Source organism: Oryctolagus cuniculus, chromosome 13 (genome assembly GCF_051225735.1).
Source record: "Oryctolagus cuniculus isolate XC-2025 breed Fujian yellow rabbit chromosome 13, ASM5122573v1, whole genome shotgun sequence".
Classification (NCBI taxonomy): domain Eukaryota; kingdom Metazoa; phylum Chordata; class Mammalia; order Lagomorpha; family Leporidae; genus Oryctolagus; species Oryctolagus cuniculus.
In genome coordinates, this window is record NC_142879.1 from 22,593,921 (window position 1) to 22,609,815 (window position 15,895).

The window sequence follows — 15,895 nt, forward strand, 5'->3', positions numbered from 1 at the left end:
GCCCTGAGGTCTTAGGAGCACGTTTCAGCAGAAAAAAAAAAAAAACACAGACAAGGTGTTTGTGAGCTCTGCTCTGCATCCTTAGCTTCCTTGTCAGTAAAACCTGAATACTGAACTACTAGAACTTTTGCTCTAACATCTACAGGTTTACTCTGCAATTATAATTTTTAAGCCAGGAGCACTGTCAGCTTTGGGCACAGACCATAATTAAAAAGTACTTTGGATCTGTCCTTTATGGAGCATGTCAGACACCTTCAGAAATCCTGCATGGTGAGTGCACGCTAAGCAAAATGATGTTTTCCCACTAGGTGGGAAGTGATCTACATCTGTGAGCCCAGCTACCACCTTGGAGGGGATGCTTCTCCGTGCTGTACACTCCAAGGAGACTGGCGCCCTGTCCCCGACATGTGCAAATGCCTCGATTCTGGTCTGGCTACCAGATCAATCTCTTTGCCCTTCACACTGCAGTCTTACTCCTGTTTTTCTTTCTTCCTAGTGAGATCATGCGATGACTTCCTGGACCAACTGCCCAATGGCCGTGTGGTACGTCCACTTAATCTCCAGCTTGGGGCAAAAGTGACCTTCATTTGTGATGAAGGGTGAGTAAGAACTGTAGTAGAGAGCAGATACTGAGTGTTGGATAGTGACTGTTGAGTTCAGGGATTAATGCAAAAAGGAGACTAATGCCCTAATGGAAAAGAAGTTTCCATGAAGATTAACATTTTGAAATAAAGGTGGAGACTCCATGGCACACATAATTAAGTGTCAAGTACAAACACAGGTATAGTCTCTGCTCTTGAATTTGGGTTAGAATTTGAAATGAATTGTTAAATTGTTATTTAGAGACCTAAAACGTATATTAAAGGTTTGCCAGGAAAGAGTTTTGATGAAGAAAACAAAATTTGTCTGCACTATGGTAAGTCAGTAACGCCAGTCTGTTGATTGTTGGGGTTGGTGTTGTGGCAAAGCAGTTAAGCTGCCTCTTGGGATACTTGCAGCCCATATCAGAGTGCCTGGTTCTAGTCCCAGCTGTTCTGCACTTCCAATACATCTTCCTCCTAGAGTGTCTGGAGGCAGCAGTTGATGGCCCAAGTACCTGGGTTTCTGCCTCCCACACGGAAGACCTAGATGGAGCTCTTGGTTTTATGCCGGTCCACCCTACACCATTATGGGAATTTGGGGAGTGAACTAGCAGATGGAAGATAGATTGATCTCTCTTTCTCTGTCATCCTGCCTTTCAAATGAATAAATAAATCTTTTAAACACTCCCAGCCAATAACAGAATTATAGCAGTGCATGGATAGCATGTTTCATCCAATCATGCTTCTTCATTTCAGTGAAGGCTGTAACACTGGGATCATAATCTTTGATATTAATTTCTTTTGACCGGCAGAGTTAGTGAGAGAGAGAGACAGAGAGAAAGGTCTTCCTTCTGTTGGTTCACCCCCCAAGTAGCCGCTATGGCTGGCGCGCTGTGCTGATCCAAAGCAAGGAGCCAGGTGCTTCTTCCTGGTCTCCCATGCGGGTGCAGGGCCCAAGGACTTGAGCCATCCTCCACTGCCTTCCCAGGCCACAGCAGAGAGCTGGACTGGAAGAATCTGGTGCCCCAACCGGGACTAGAACCCAGGGTGCTGGCACCACAGGCGGAGGATTAGCCAAGTGAGCCGCGGTGCCAGCGATATTAATGTTTTAAGGAATATCATTAGTCCTCTATGTCAGTCGGCTATTCTGGAAGGTATGTACTATCTGTCTGTGGGAGGCAACATGATTGGCCACTCAAGCATCTATTTTTAATAATTTCCAAGAGATCTTTGGTCTACTGCCCAATGATTTCTTAATTCAGAACAATTTCAGAAGGACATGTGACCCGATAATATCTAGGTATTTCAGGGAGGCAAAGACTCTGCCTCTCCCCACTGCACCCACCCCCTGCATTTTTTTCCTAGAACATTTGGCTCAATATTTTTCTGCGAGCCTTCTTCTGGCCCATTACAAATGCACCAGCAATAGAACATTGCCTGTTGTCTTTCCGGATGTTCTCTGCTTTGCTCACCAAAATCAAGAGCTGTGCTTCCTCACGACCCATTCCTGGGAGTAAGTGGATGTCGGGGGCCATCAGTGAGAGATGACCTTGGAAGGGAATGGTCGTGTGCACAAAGAGAAACCTGGTTCAGTGTTCAGCGTCTTCCATAGATGAAAGTGGACAATGAAGTCTGTGTGACAATTAAGCACATGAGCTGTAATTGCTTTACCATTCATAGAATGCTGTGCTTCTTCAGAATAACTTGGCCGTTGAGTTTCTACCAGCTACTGAACTGGCACTTTCAGCTGGGCCTAAACCTGAGAAGCAAAGGTAGCTAGGCAGATGTGAGGAAGCTGAGCATCTAACATTCAAGAGCTAAAGGGGGAAGTGAGAGCTACTCACCCATTTGCCAATGCTCCTCTTCCTTTAGGTTCCGATTAAGGGGCAGCTCTGCCAGTCATTGTGTCTTGGCTGGAATGGAAAGCCTTTGGAACAGCAGTGTTCCCATATGTGAACGTGAGTAGCAAGAATGCCTGTGAAACCTGGCTCTCATTTTTGTTTTTTTGTGTTTTTTTTTTCCAGTGTGTTATGCTTCATGGGATTGACTATTATCTGGATCTTTAACTGAATTGCTAATAAAAAATTTTTTCCTTGCTCAAAGAATTTCAAGGAAGGTCTTATAGATCTTCTAGATCATGGTTTTATGTTTCTAATCTGTAAAGCACTAGTTTAATGACAGTGTTGAATTTTCTGGGTGGGGGGAAGAAGATGACATAAAGGTATACCAAATTTTCTTTATTCATTTTTTTTTTTTTTTAGTTTTGTCACCACAGAGCAATCTCTTAAATTTTTATGTCCTTTGACCCCGTCAGCTGTCTACATTATTTGTTCTATCTGCTGCTTAGCCTCTGATATTTACTGATGAACAGCTTCCCATGTGCCAGGGCTTTCCAGGGGTGGAAAGAGTCAGAAACAGGAGAGGCTTGGCCCTGGTCTCATGAAGTTTATTTTCCAGTTGGGAAGCAGACAAAAGAGAAGAAAACAAATAAACAAATTTTGAGAAAGTAGGCCATATTAAATAGTATGCTAAAGAATGATGTGTCATAGATAAAACAATTCTCTGACAAATTATCGTGTGCAGGAAGTTGGGGTGGTGAGTCAGCATCTGAAATGATAAGGACCCTACATTTTCAAACCACTGCTGAAATAAAGCATGCCAAGAATTCGGAATTTGATAAAGAACACATTTTATATGCCAAGACATTTGATTTTCCTATTCTGTTTACTAAAGCAAGATATACCTTTTTTATTTTTTTTTAAACTGGACTTATTTATTTATTTATTTATTTAAGGGAAAGAGAGTGTGAGAGTGTGCTCCCATCCTCTGGTTCCCTTCCCAAATGCCCATAATGGCTGGGGCTGAGCCAGGGTGAAGCCAGAAGTTGTGAACTGAAGTCAGGTCTTCCATATGGGTGACAGGGAGCCAATGACTTGAGCTATCATTTGCTGCCTTCCAGAGTCTGCATTAGCAGGAAACTGGAGTCAGGAATAAAGTAGGGTCTTGAACTCAGGCACTCCAATATGGGAGGCAAGTATCCCAACTAACAGCTTAACCAGTAGGCCAAACACAGTTCCAACCTGACATTTCAAAAAATTCCATCTTCTGAATGATTGAAAGGTGGTCATTTTAACTTGGTTTTTGTTAAAATACCTTGATAGAATCTGTTTGGATGTTGAGTATTATGGTATAATTTTATGTGAATATTCAATACAAAGGAAATTCAGGTATCAAACAAACTCAACTTTCCAGAAACACATAAAGCTGAAATTAAATGTATAAGTAAACTTTGGACAACATAGATAGACATAATTCAGATAGGAAAAATCAATCATTATTTGATGTAATAAGGCCCTTGTTTTGTTTATATACACAATTCTGATAAACTTGGGTATCTAGTCCTACATCCACATCAGATTAGAAGCACTTAATTAGTTTAAGGAAAAGAACTGCTCCAGATATACTAAAAGCAGTAAGAAATGACAGCACAGGGGGCTGGCACTGTGGCGCAGCAGGTTAACGCCCTGGCCTGAAGCTCCGGCATCCCATATGGGTGCTGGTTCAAGTCCTGGCTGGTCCACTTCCAGTCCAGCTCTCTGCTATGGCCTGGGAAAGCAGTAGAGGATGGCCCAAGTCCTTGGACCCCTCACCCGCATGGGAGACCTGCAAGAAGCTCCTGGCTCCTGGCTTCAGATCGGCGCAGCTCCAGCTGTTGCGGCCATCTGGGGAGTGAACCATCAGATGGAAGACCTCTCTCTCTCTGCCTCTCTTCTCTCTGGGTAACTTTGACTTTCAAATAAATAAATAAATAAATCTTTAAAAAAAAAAGAAATGACAGCACAGCTTTCCTCTTTTTGAAAGAAAGAAAAAAGAAACAAAAAGCTCTCTGAATCTATTTAATCTGGGTATAAGGAGTCTAATAGGTATCTGTATTCTGATGACATTATTGAATGTTAATATTATTACTGGTGATAATTGTTTAAAGTCACCAAGGAACATTTTTATCTTCTGAAGATGACAGTACATGTTTAACAAATTTCATAGAGATTTCCCTGGAATTTATAATCTCTGAGAGCCAAAAATCTTGTTTGTCTTGTATCCCATTATTTACCTAGGACTCTTACTATTTGTGATGTAAAGCGGGCAAAAAAAATGATAGTTAAAAAGACAAGTTACTTTCCAATTCATTAAAAACTTAGCTATCTGAATGATCCAAGGATACTGTAAATAAACTAATTTAGGTCTCACCTCTGTTCCTGCTTAGCAAAAACCTGACAGATTTAAATTACATTCATATTCATTATGTTCTTTCTAAAAGAAACACTGTCACAGAATACCATTATTGTAGTCATCTTGATTGACATGCTTTTGTCTTCTTTCTAGAAATCCTTTGTCCAAATCCTCCATTTATTCTTAATGGAAGACACACAGGACCTCCTCTGGGAGATATTCCTTATGGAAAAGAAGTATCTTACACATGTGACCCCCATCCTGAAGGAGGGATGACCTTCAGCCTCATTGGGAAGAGCACCATCCGCTGCATGAGTGACAGTCAAGGGAACGGGATCTGGAGTGACCCTGCCCCTAGCTGTGAACTTCCTGTTCCTGTTGGTCAGTATCACTTCCACATATCCTAAATGTCCAGGAAAGAATGTCCAGACTTCTACAGTGATAATCATCTTTGCTGATGAACATAGCTTTGTTACATCACAGACAGAATTATCTCCCAGGTGAATGACAGAGAGGTCTTGGTGTGCTGTGCTGGGTGCCAGTTGGTAAACAACCAAGTATTCTAATGGCTTTTCCTGTGGGGTGAGGAGTATGGGATGGTAAGGAGGTGGTGGATGGAGAAAACTAGAGAGGTCCGGACTGTACAGAAAATATTTTCAAACACTGAAAACAAGTGCCAAAGAAGATACTCTTATTAGATTGGGTATGCTGAGAAAAAGTACATATTGATGGCATACTTTACTTCAGAATTGATAATTCAAGAAACTCAGATGTAGGTATTTATACTAGTTTTGTTACTTCCAATTTTTTTGTTGTTGTTGTCTTTTTTTTTTTTTTTTTTTTTTTTTTTTGGTCAAGCCACTGACTATTTTTGGTTGGCCCTTCACCTCTTCAGTAACAATACTGAATGTCCCAGAGAAATGGAGGTTAATGTTATGCTCTGGGCATCTGTAGCCCATTCTTTTAATAAATCAGCATGTCCTCAAATGACAGCACCTGATATCGCAGGCTCATTTGTGGCTGTGCTTGCCCACACGAGCTCCATCCTCCAGGAAAGACAGAACAGCACTGAGCTGGTAGCTTGTAGATCAGTGCAGTGTCCCGGTCTGAAAGAGTTTACAGGCAGAGATTACAAAGGACTGCGTTTAAATGCGGAGAGGTCTCGGTTTAAAGAATCAGTCTTCCACTGACTGATCAGCTAACAGTGGGTGGCTTGTGACCTGCCTGCCTCAGGTTATCATGTACTCCTGACAGCCAGATATGAATATGATTGGATGTGTTGGCATGTTTATTCATACTTCTGTTTTACTGAATGTCTTTTCTTGTGTTTGTGTGGGAACTTGATCCTAGCATGCCCACCTCCACCCAAGATCCAGGGAGGGCACCACACTGGAGGACGTGACGCTCCTTTTCTCCCTGGAATGATTGTCAACTATACCTGTGACCCTGGCTACCTGTTGGTGGGAAAGGCCTTCATTTTCTGTTCAGACCAAGGAACCTGGAGCCAACTGGATCATTACTGCAAAGGTATCTTGCTTCTTTTTCATGTTGGGTTGGTATGAAAAATTGATGCATGAGGCTGAGAGAACATTTAAGTGGTGGTAATTTAATAAGGTTGAGAGGAGAGTGAAATGAATATTAAGGAAAAGAAAAGCAGAACAAAACATAGAAAGGAAGGCTGCCCGAGTATCACCAACTCTACCAAATAAGTAGGAATATACGAAGGAATTTCCAGTAATCCAACAAACAACAAACACCAAGTTCAAATGCTTTACTGGCTTTTAACTGATAGTTCTAAGGACCTCACTGGGTTATGAGCAGTCCTAACAAGTATTCTTAGAAGGTAATTAAGGAACTAGAAGTATACCTTATTGTGAAGTCTTATCCACTATACAGCAGCAAAGAGGTCAAGAGCAATTGATTCCTAGAATTACCAAGAAAGGAGCCTCGTTATAGTCCTCAAGACCAAAAAGCAAATATTTCATATGTTCTGTGCAAAAAGTTACCAAGAAATATTTCCTTTATTCCTGTCTATGTTTGCAAAAATGACACCTCAATTTAAAATCTTCCTTGACAATGTTCTAAAAAGCTAAAAATAATAGTCTATGATTATCAGGATTCTAAGGTCTTTGAAAAATTCATTTGTGTTACACTCAAAGAATTTGATGAAGTTGGATTATTATTCTTGTAATCCTTCAGAGAAGAAAATTAAGGTCAGAGAGATCCAGCAACTAGTCCCTGTTAAACAGCTTGTGAGTAGAGGCACAGGATTGGTTCCCAGCTCTGCCCCTGCTTTTAAACAATGTGCTGTGTACTGTCTTCTTTTATTTTACTTTATTTTTGTATATTTTTAGAGATAGACAAAGAGAAACAGTGAGTGAGTGAAATAGAGAGAGATAGAGAAAGAGAGTGAGTGATCTCCCATCTGCTATTCTATTCCTGAAATGCCTACAACAGCCAGGGCTGAGTTGGGGCCAGGGCCAAAGCCAGAAGTGGGGAACTCAATCTAGGTCTCCCAAATGGGGGGCAGGAAGCCAACTATTTGAGCCATCACTGCTGCCTCCCAGTGTCGATACTGGCAGGCATCTGGAGTCAGGAATCAAACCCAAGGATTCCAACATAAGACATGGATATCTGAACTGCTAGGCCAAATGCCTGCCCCACTGTCTCCTTTGAAGTAGAGTTGTTTTGACTTTATAAAACTGTAAGTTAGGTGATTTTGTATTTTGTTTCTTGACTTATCTATTCTTTCTTTCTAAAAAATACTAGGTGAAGGGTAGAGATGAGGGAGGAGGGACTTCAAACATGCCTGTGCTTCAAACATTAAGGAAAAACCAGTCCTACGCCTACCCTGGTTGCAGGAATATAGGGACCTTCCTGTCCTCAAAGTCTCAGGAATCCTTGTGCTCGTAGCCCTCTCACTTTAGAAAAAAAGAAAATTGGGCCCACCACCAAGATGGTGAGAGACTATTACATGCTACGTACAGGAAGAAACTGCATAAGACACATGGTTTCAGAGACACTTGGAAGTTCCCCCAACCTGCTTTATTTGTATACATAAGTGTGACGAGTCAGGAAACATTTCAAAGATACAAGCCAACACTCTGGTAAGGGTCTTTTCCTGGAAATCAAAGAATAGCATTTTATTAATTTGGAAACTGCTTTGTTTTTACTTGTGTCAAATTAATTTTGTCTTAGTAACTGTCCTGTTCAGGCTTGCTTTAGAGAGCTTCTCCATCTTCAGCATTAGCTGAGAAAATTAAAGATTTATTTATTTATGAAAGGCAGAGTTACACAGAGAGACAGAGAGATTTTCAATCCATTGGTTCACTGTCTAAATGGCCATAATGGCCAAGGCTGGGCCAGGCTGAAGCCAGGAGTCAAGAACTCCATCTGTGTCTCCTATGTGGGTAGCAGGAACCCAAGGACTTGGACCATCTTTCACAGCTTTTCCAGGCACATTAGCAGGGAGCTGGATCGGAAGTGGAGAAGCTGGGATTTGAACCTACACTCATGTGGGATGCTGGCGTCCCAGATGGTTACTTAACCCACTGCATAACTTAACCCACTGCACCACAACACCAACCCCTAAAGAAATAGATTCTTATAGAATCTAACTCGGTTTTGAGATAGGGTCAGCAGTCTATTTTAACCAACCTACCAATCAGAATATTCTCAAGAAGACCACAGATCATACTTCAAGAAATACCATTTTATCTTTTTGGACCTTACAAGGGGAAAAATATTTTAGACTAATTTTGATACTATTTCAACTGAAGAGCAAGTTTCACTTGAAGTTGAAGGAGGTATTAGATGGCTGGGCAGAGGAAGCCAAGGATGAGTTAAGTGAGATAAAGAAAATTGAGTGGAAAGTGGTACTTTAAATTCAGAATTTTGATTTACTAACCTCTTTCTTCTATGTATAGAAATGGGCCAGAAACATGAATTTAATCAAAAGCAAAAAATGCCAGTTTCTGCTGTGTATGTGAAGTGAATGAATATGATATTTCTTTTCCTGCTTAGACCTGGGCCCAAGGCTAGCACATGGTTATCTTAACTTCTACTAATCTTTCTACAACTTTCTAGTCATAGAGTTGTTAATAATCAAAAGTGGATACATAGTATACTCCATACCACTTTACTTTACCTAAGAAATAAAAGACAAATAATTTTATTTCACTAGGTGGTCGGGGAGGAAGGTCAACAGTTATTGATGGAAAACGTGCCCCATCTTAGCCAGGAACAAAGCAGGTCTGGGGTCACAGGTCATTCTATTATGTGAGTTTCATCTAATGATAAAACATCAATTTCTTTCTGATTTTTTCTAATTTCAGAGGTAAAATGTGGCCTCCCACAGCTTATGGATGGTATCCAAAAGGAGTTGAAAATGAGAAAAATCTATCACTATGGAGAGAATGTAACTTTGGAGTGTGAAGATGGATATATTCTGGAAGGCAGTCCCCGGAGTCAGTGCCAGGTGGATGACAGATGGGACCCTCCTCTGGCCATATGTACATCTCGTAAGTGCAAGTGCAGGGAATACAGGCCCTTCCCAGTCATGCTTACTGTTCGTTCATTCATCCCTACTGACATCTAGTGTAGTGTGATGTTTATAGCATATGCTTGGAGCTACAGAGTACAATAGGAGCCCTTACCTCTTCCCAAAGAGCCAATTGCTCCCATACTTCTCACCAGTCCACCTCGCCTCAGAGCCCCTCTAACTTTTCCATCTGTATCAGTCTGTGGTTGCAAGCCTCGCACAGTAATACAGCCTGTGAACCTTAAAATCCAGAAGCACATTGGTGGTAGAATAGGAAGAAATGTTTTCAGCATGGGTCAGGGAGCATCTTCCAAGATTCAGAGAGCGTTGGCCTGTCTCCCTCACTATTGTAGACTCTAGGGTTTTAGGCTAGTACAGCTGGTGTAGCATGTTTGGAAATCCACTGAGCTCCATAGGAGAGTATCCCTCTACTGGCAACTGGGAGGTACTGCAAACTAGGAAATCCTAAAACTTGTTCACACTGAGCTGCAGATGAGCCAAATTAACAAGGCATAACCTTTCTTTTAAAAATATTTGGTTTTTTTTTTTTTTTTTTTTTTGTATTTGAAAGGCAGTAAGAAAGGCAGACAGAGAGATCTCCCATAAACTGGTTCAGTCTCCAAATGCCTACAACAGTTGGGGTTGGGCCAGGTCAAAGCCAAGGGCCCAGATCTCAGTCTGGGTCTCCCATGTGGATGGCAAGAACCCAACTACTTGAGCCAACACCTGCTGCCTTCCAGGGTGTGCATTAACAGAAAGCTGAAATCAGGAACAGAGCTGGGACTCGAACCCAGGTACTCTTATATGGGATGCGGGTGTCCCAAACAGCATCTTTACCGTTTTATCAAACGTCCATTCTTAATCCAAGCTAGTGAGAGGCTTTTCCCTCTCCCAACTCTTATGACTTCCATTTGTAATATGTGGTTCTCAAATCTGTTAACTAAGCTGATCTTAAAAATAATTCTAAATTATAAATTTGGCACTTTCTTAAAATTAAACTATATTCATTTATTTGAGAAAATCTTGGTCACTAACTGACTTTCTGCCTTTGGAATATTCTGAAAATCTAACTGGAACTGATAGAAAATTTTTAAAAATTGGGAAATTAACCCTACCAAATATCAAAATAAAATATAAAGCTATCCTACATAAATTACTTCATACCACAGTGCAAGAATAGACGTAATTGATATATTTTTTAATTTTTTGCCAGGCAGAGTTAGACAGTGAGAGAGAGAGAGACAGAGAGAAAGGTCTTCCTTCCATTGGTTCACTCTCCTAATGGCTGCCACGGCCAGCTCTGCACTGATCTGAAGCCAGGAGCTGGGTACTTCTGCCTGGTCTCCCATGTGGGTGCAGGGACCCAAACACTTGGGCCATCCTCCGCTACCCTCCTGGGCCACAGCAGAGAGCTGGACTGGAAGAGGAGCAACTGGGACTAGTACCCGGCGCCCCAACCGGGACTAGAACCTGGGGTGCCAGCGCCACAGGCGGAGGATTAGCCAAGTGAGCCACGGCGCCGGCCCATAATTGATATTAATTAAAAAAAGGTTGTTAGAAATAAAAATAAAATTGTCTCATAATAAGGGGATACCATAAATCCATAGGAAAGAAAAGTAAGATTTCAAAAAAAAATAGAGCCTTTCTTTTTATGTTACAATAAATAGAGATAAGATAAAGAGTTAAAACTTCTGAAAGTCAAACCATAGGGGGCCAGCACTGCAGCATAGTGGGTAAAGCCACTGCCTGCAGCATTGGCATCCCATATGGATGCCAGTATGAGTCCCCACTGCTCCACTTCCAATCCAGCTCTCTGCTATGGCCTGGGAAAGCAATAGAGGATGGCCCAAGTCCTTGGACCCCTGCACCCATGTGGGGCCTAGCTCCTGGCTCCTGGCTCCCCTCCAGCTATTGCAGCTAATTGGCGAGTGAACCAGCAGGTTGAAGACCTCTCTCTCTCTCTCTACCTCTCCTTTATCTCTGTGTAACTCTGACTTTCAAATAAATAAATAAATATTTTAAAAAAAATCAAACCATAGAAAAGCTAAACAAAAATAAATAAGTAAATAAATAAATAAAAGAATATTGGTCAAATAGCTAAAAGGAGACCAACTTTTTGAACTGAGTTATAATAGGAAAAATTGTCTTTTTTGTCCTACCAACTAATTTGTCCTTGAATTTATGTTCTTCGAAAAATAAGAAGTCAATAAAGTAGAAATACATGGAGAATATAACAAATAGTGTTTAATAGTGTTATCATAAAAGTAGTAGTTGTTATGACAGTAGTAGTTGTTATGACCAAGTTGTAAAAGTTAACAAATATTAAAGACTTAGAACTACTGCTAAGTATTAGATAAATGCTAATTTAATGTACATAACAACCTTTGATGGCTGGCGCCGCGGCTCATTAGGTTAAACCTCTGCCTAGTCCTGGTCGGGGCGCCGGATTCTGTCCCAGTTGCCCCTCTTCCAGGCCAGCTCTCTGCTGTGGCCCAGGAGTGCAGTGGAGGATGGCCCAAGTGCTTGGGCCCTGCACTGGCATGGGAGACCAGGAGGAAGCACCTGGCTCCTGGCTTCGGATCAGTGCGGTGTGCCGGCCGCAGCGGCCATTGGAGAGTGAACCAACGGTAAAGGAAGACCTTTCTCTCTGTCTCTCTCTCTCTCTCTCACTGTCTGCTCTGCCTGTCAAAAAAAAAAAAAAAAAAAAAAAAAAAAAAGAAAAGAAAAACCCTACGAAGAAGGCAGTCTTTTTACCTTCTTCAGATATAGAAACTGAGACACAGAAGACTTAAGTAACATGCCCATGTCTACAAAATTAGGGTGGCCTGGGTTCAACCAGGCAATCCATGTATCCACTGAGACTGTGTACTGGAACAATAAAGAAATCGACAAAGCTCCTAAATATATAATCAGCTAAGAGAGACTATCTCAGTAGTAGTCAAAGTGAAATGAAAAGCTATTGAGGCCAAGGTCCCAAATGCCAGACGAAAAACATTTCTTCAGGTAAACTAAGGAAATGTCTATAAAGAGCAAGAAAGGGCTAACTATTAACCAATAGGCTCTTGGAACTTGTATAGACTCCTCATGAGATGGGCTGGATCCTATATGGACTCTTCTTTAGTCCCTCTGGGCTTCATAAAGACTCAGACTAAAAGCAGGCCCCTTAGCAGCCTTGTTCTAGTCTCTTTACCCCATCTCGTCTTTGAAATTTTTCTGCTTTGTAAGTAGAGCAGGCAAAGAAAGATGAGACCATGGAAAATAGAGGTGGGGAGACAGTATCTTTCCTAAGGCTTAGGACATATCGTACAAGATAATTGTCCTAGGCCTTCCTCAAAAGGAAATGGAGGAAGGAAACTGTGGAGGTGCTTCAGGCTGCGAGTAACATGCCACAGGGAATTTCTGAGAATAGCAATTCAAAATAGGACAAGGAATCTCTGCCTACTGGCATCAGAGAATGAAGAATTTCCTGGAATTCGCAGGTAGTCATCCCCATTGCAATGGTCTGACTGGTCTTCAGCTTCCCCTAAGGCCAGACTTAAACACATAACCCATATTTTAACTGTGTGACCCCCCCCCCCCAGACAATTAAGTTCAACTCCAGAAAAGATGTAAAAACTAAGAGAAGTCTTCACTGGAACTGCTCAGGGAGACGTGAGGTACAACTACCCACTTTACCCATTTCTGTTCCCTTGTGCCCCATTCATGAACCCAGCTCCTCTCTCTCCTGCCTGGACTGTCTCTCAAAGCCACCAGCTCATGGTGGCTACTTCTCTTGCCCCCTTGTGTTCAGGATCCTCTTTCACCACCTCACGCCATTTCTAAGGAAGTGGAGTTTTTCCAGTTCTGCTTGGTTCAACACCACACAGCCCTGGAAGAGAGCAGGGATAAGCAGAAACTGTCTTAGAATGCACAAGTTGGAGAGAGGTATAAATATCTTTTTCCCTGTGAAATAAATATATGGAAACTAACCTCACTAGAACCAAAGAAATACAAAAGAAAAGAACAAGGTATCTTATTTTTGTGTGTGTGCCCGTTAAACTAACAATAGGTAGGTGCCGTGGCTCACTTGGTTAATCCTCTGCCTGCGGCACTGGCATCCCATATGGGTACCAGGTTCTAGTCCCGGTTGCTCCTCTTCCAGTCCAGCTCTCTGCTGTGGCCTGGGAAGGTACTGGAGGATGGCCCAAGTGCTTGGGCCCCTGCACCCACATGGGAGACCAGGAAGAAGCACCTGGCTCCTGGCTTCGGATCAGCACAGTGCTGGCCACAGCGGCCATTTGGGGAGTGAACCAACAGAAGGAAGACCTTTCTCTCTCTCTCTCTCTCACTGTCTATAACTCTACCTGTCAAATAAAATAAATAAATAAATAAGTAAATAAACAAACAAACAAACAACAAAAAGGTTTCTGGGTGAATACCCAGCATAAAGCAAGAATATGATGAAACTGGTGTCTTCAAATGTTGATAGTACCACTGAAAATTTGCAAAAACTCTTATGAAAAATAATTGCACACTGCAGATAGAGGATAATACAAATATCTTTGCCAGTGAGTTCTTCTAGAAAGCCAATCAAATTATTTAAATTAAAATATTTTATATGATTTATTAAGACTTTCATGCCAAAGGAAACTAGAAACAAATATATCATAAAATTACTAAATATACAATGCCACATTCACTAGAATAGATTATATTAGTTTTTCTCTGTTGTAATTTGCATTCCTATTATATAAATATATAGAAATTCAGATGCAAAGAAGCAGAAGAAAAGATACCAAAACATTTTGGGGGATGAGCATAATAGGTGATAGTCTTGTTCTTTTTTTATAAATTTCTATAGTTACACCACTTTTATGATAAAAGTACTAATTTAAAAAGAAAAAAGTTTTCATTGAGTGCACAAGATAAAATGAACTTGTACCAGTGAAACCAATGGTGTTTTTTTGTTTTTTTTTTTTGTTTGTTTGTTTTTTTTTGACAGGCAGAGTGGACAGTGAGAGAGAGAGACAGAGAGAGAGGTCTTCCTTTTGCCGTTGGTTCACCCTCCAATGGCCGCCGCGGCCGGTGCGCTGCGGCCGGCGCACCGCGCTGATCGATGGCAGGAGCCAGGAGCCAGGTGCTTTTCCTGGTCCCCCATGGGGTGCAGAGCCCAAGCACCTGGGCTATCCTCCACTGCACTCCCTGGCCACAGCAGAGAGCTGGCCTGGAAGAGGGGCAACCGGGACAGAATCCGGCGCCCCAACCGGGACTAGAACCCGGTGTGCCGGCGCCACTAGGCGGAGGATTAGCCTAGTGAGCCACGGCGCCGGCCCCAATGGTTCTTTATGTTAGAAAAAAATATTGGACTGTGTAGTGAGGGGAACCCAGGATGGACTGTCCTGGTGAGTTCCTGTTCAGTGTGCTGGGTGCCAGATGATGCTTCTGTCTTCCTTTTAGGCCAGCGTGATGCTCTCATACTTGGTAAGTTGTTTGAAGGGCTTGCTGAGGAATTCCTGCATCCTGAACAGTAAGTGTCCACTTACAATGAATGAAATGTAAAAAGGAAGATCAAAATATCTTGTAAATGGTTGAAATTGAAAATGAAATTGAAATTGAAAATGATGGTGAGTTCGGGCCAGGATGTAGGAACACTGGCCTCCTCATGAGCACTGACTGCATCCTTCACTGTCTTTGAACCACTGTGAATGAATAATTGTCCTTTGCTGTCAAAAATTCTTTATCTTAATGTGGCTGGAGAGTATAGCTTCATCTTTGGCATATGGCCTGGGAATATGCTTCTGGGTGGTGGACGTGCCCATTTGTACAAACTGAAAGCCACAATACCAGTTTGCTGAGTCCATTTCTATGATCTGCCTATATAAGAAGCTCTTGTAATAGAGTTTGCTTCCAAGAGAATTTCTGCGGCATAGACTAGCCCATGTCTTACATCTTACACGGAGCATTGGGCAGTGTGGTGGAGAGCTGGAGCCCAGTGGCCCCATTGCTGGTTCTCCTTGGCCAACTTGTTGAAAGGCTGCTGTGGGACTAAAGGTGACAAAACTGCCCTGCTCATCCTTCAACTATAACACTGTAGTAGTAAAATTAATGCTTTAGGTTAAACCTGGCATAAAGCACAATTTAGAGTCACTTCTAAAAAAATCATTGGCAGCCTATAGTGGGAGTAGATATTAAGATAGAGTTTGAAGACCTCTGTGTTATGTTTCCTGGGGATTTAATTACCTTGTCTTACTGCCTAGGCATCTCCTTTGGTATGGTCTTCTTTCTTTTAACCATCATTGTTTCCTGTTGGATGATTCTAAAGCACAAAAAAGGGTAAGTATAGCCACATTGCCCTAAGAGCTGTAGAATATACTTACCTCTTGTTGGAAGCCAAAAGCAAGGAAAAGAGAACCTCAAAAACAAAACAAAAATAACCCAACCACAACTAGATAATGGATGTGGCAATTTTTATACAGAAGGCCCTTGACACATTTTACACAGAGAAGTATTTACACTAAAGGAAATATATATGATATGCAGAACACTTAAGATGTAGCATTTTAGA

The 15,895-nt window shown here is 41.8% G+C and overlaps 1 protein-coding gene and 1 long non-coding RNA gene across 5 annotated transcripts in view; one reads left to right on the forward strand and one right to left on the reverse strand.

Moving 5' to 3' along the window:
- The window catches only part of LOC103350988 (uncharacterized), a 183,184-nt gene that overhangs the window by 148,208 nt on the left and 19,081 nt on the right, over positions 1 to 15,895 (reverse strand). Inside the window, exons 3-4 of one of the 3 annotated variants that reach the window (XR_016218871.1) lie at positions 15,571 to 15,646; positions 13,090 to 13,219 (exon numbers count right to left, since the gene is read on the reverse strand). The exons of the other annotated variants lie outside the window; for them this stretch is intronic. This is a non-coding gene — a long non-coding RNA (uncharacterized LOC103350988). Of the gene's footprint in view, positions 1 to 13,089; positions 13,220 to 15,570; positions 15,647 to 15,895 lie in introns of those variants that run through there. 3 annotated transcript variants of the gene reach the window in all.
- CR1 (complement C3b/C4b receptor 1 (Knops blood group)) overlaps positions 1 to 15,895 on the forward strand; it is a 96,163-nt gene that overhangs the window by 63,840 nt on the left and 16,428 nt on the right. For both annotated transcript variants that reach the window (XM_017347820.4, XM_089311405.1), the window contains 7 exons: positions 497 to 599; positions 2,454 to 2,539; positions 4,965 to 5,192; positions 6,162 to 6,338; positions 9,146 to 9,331; positions 14,788 to 14,811; positions 15,588 to 15,663. In XM_017347820.4, the coding sequence (XP_017203309.3) occupies positions 497 to 599; positions 2,454 to 2,539; positions 4,965 to 5,192; positions 6,162 to 6,338; positions 9,146 to 9,331; positions 14,788 to 14,811; positions 15,588 to 15,663 (880 nt within the window). The remainder of the gene's footprint in view (positions 1 to 496; positions 600 to 2,453; positions 2,540 to 4,964; positions 5,193 to 6,161; positions 6,339 to 9,145; positions 9,332 to 14,787; positions 14,812 to 15,587; positions 15,664 to 15,895) is intronic.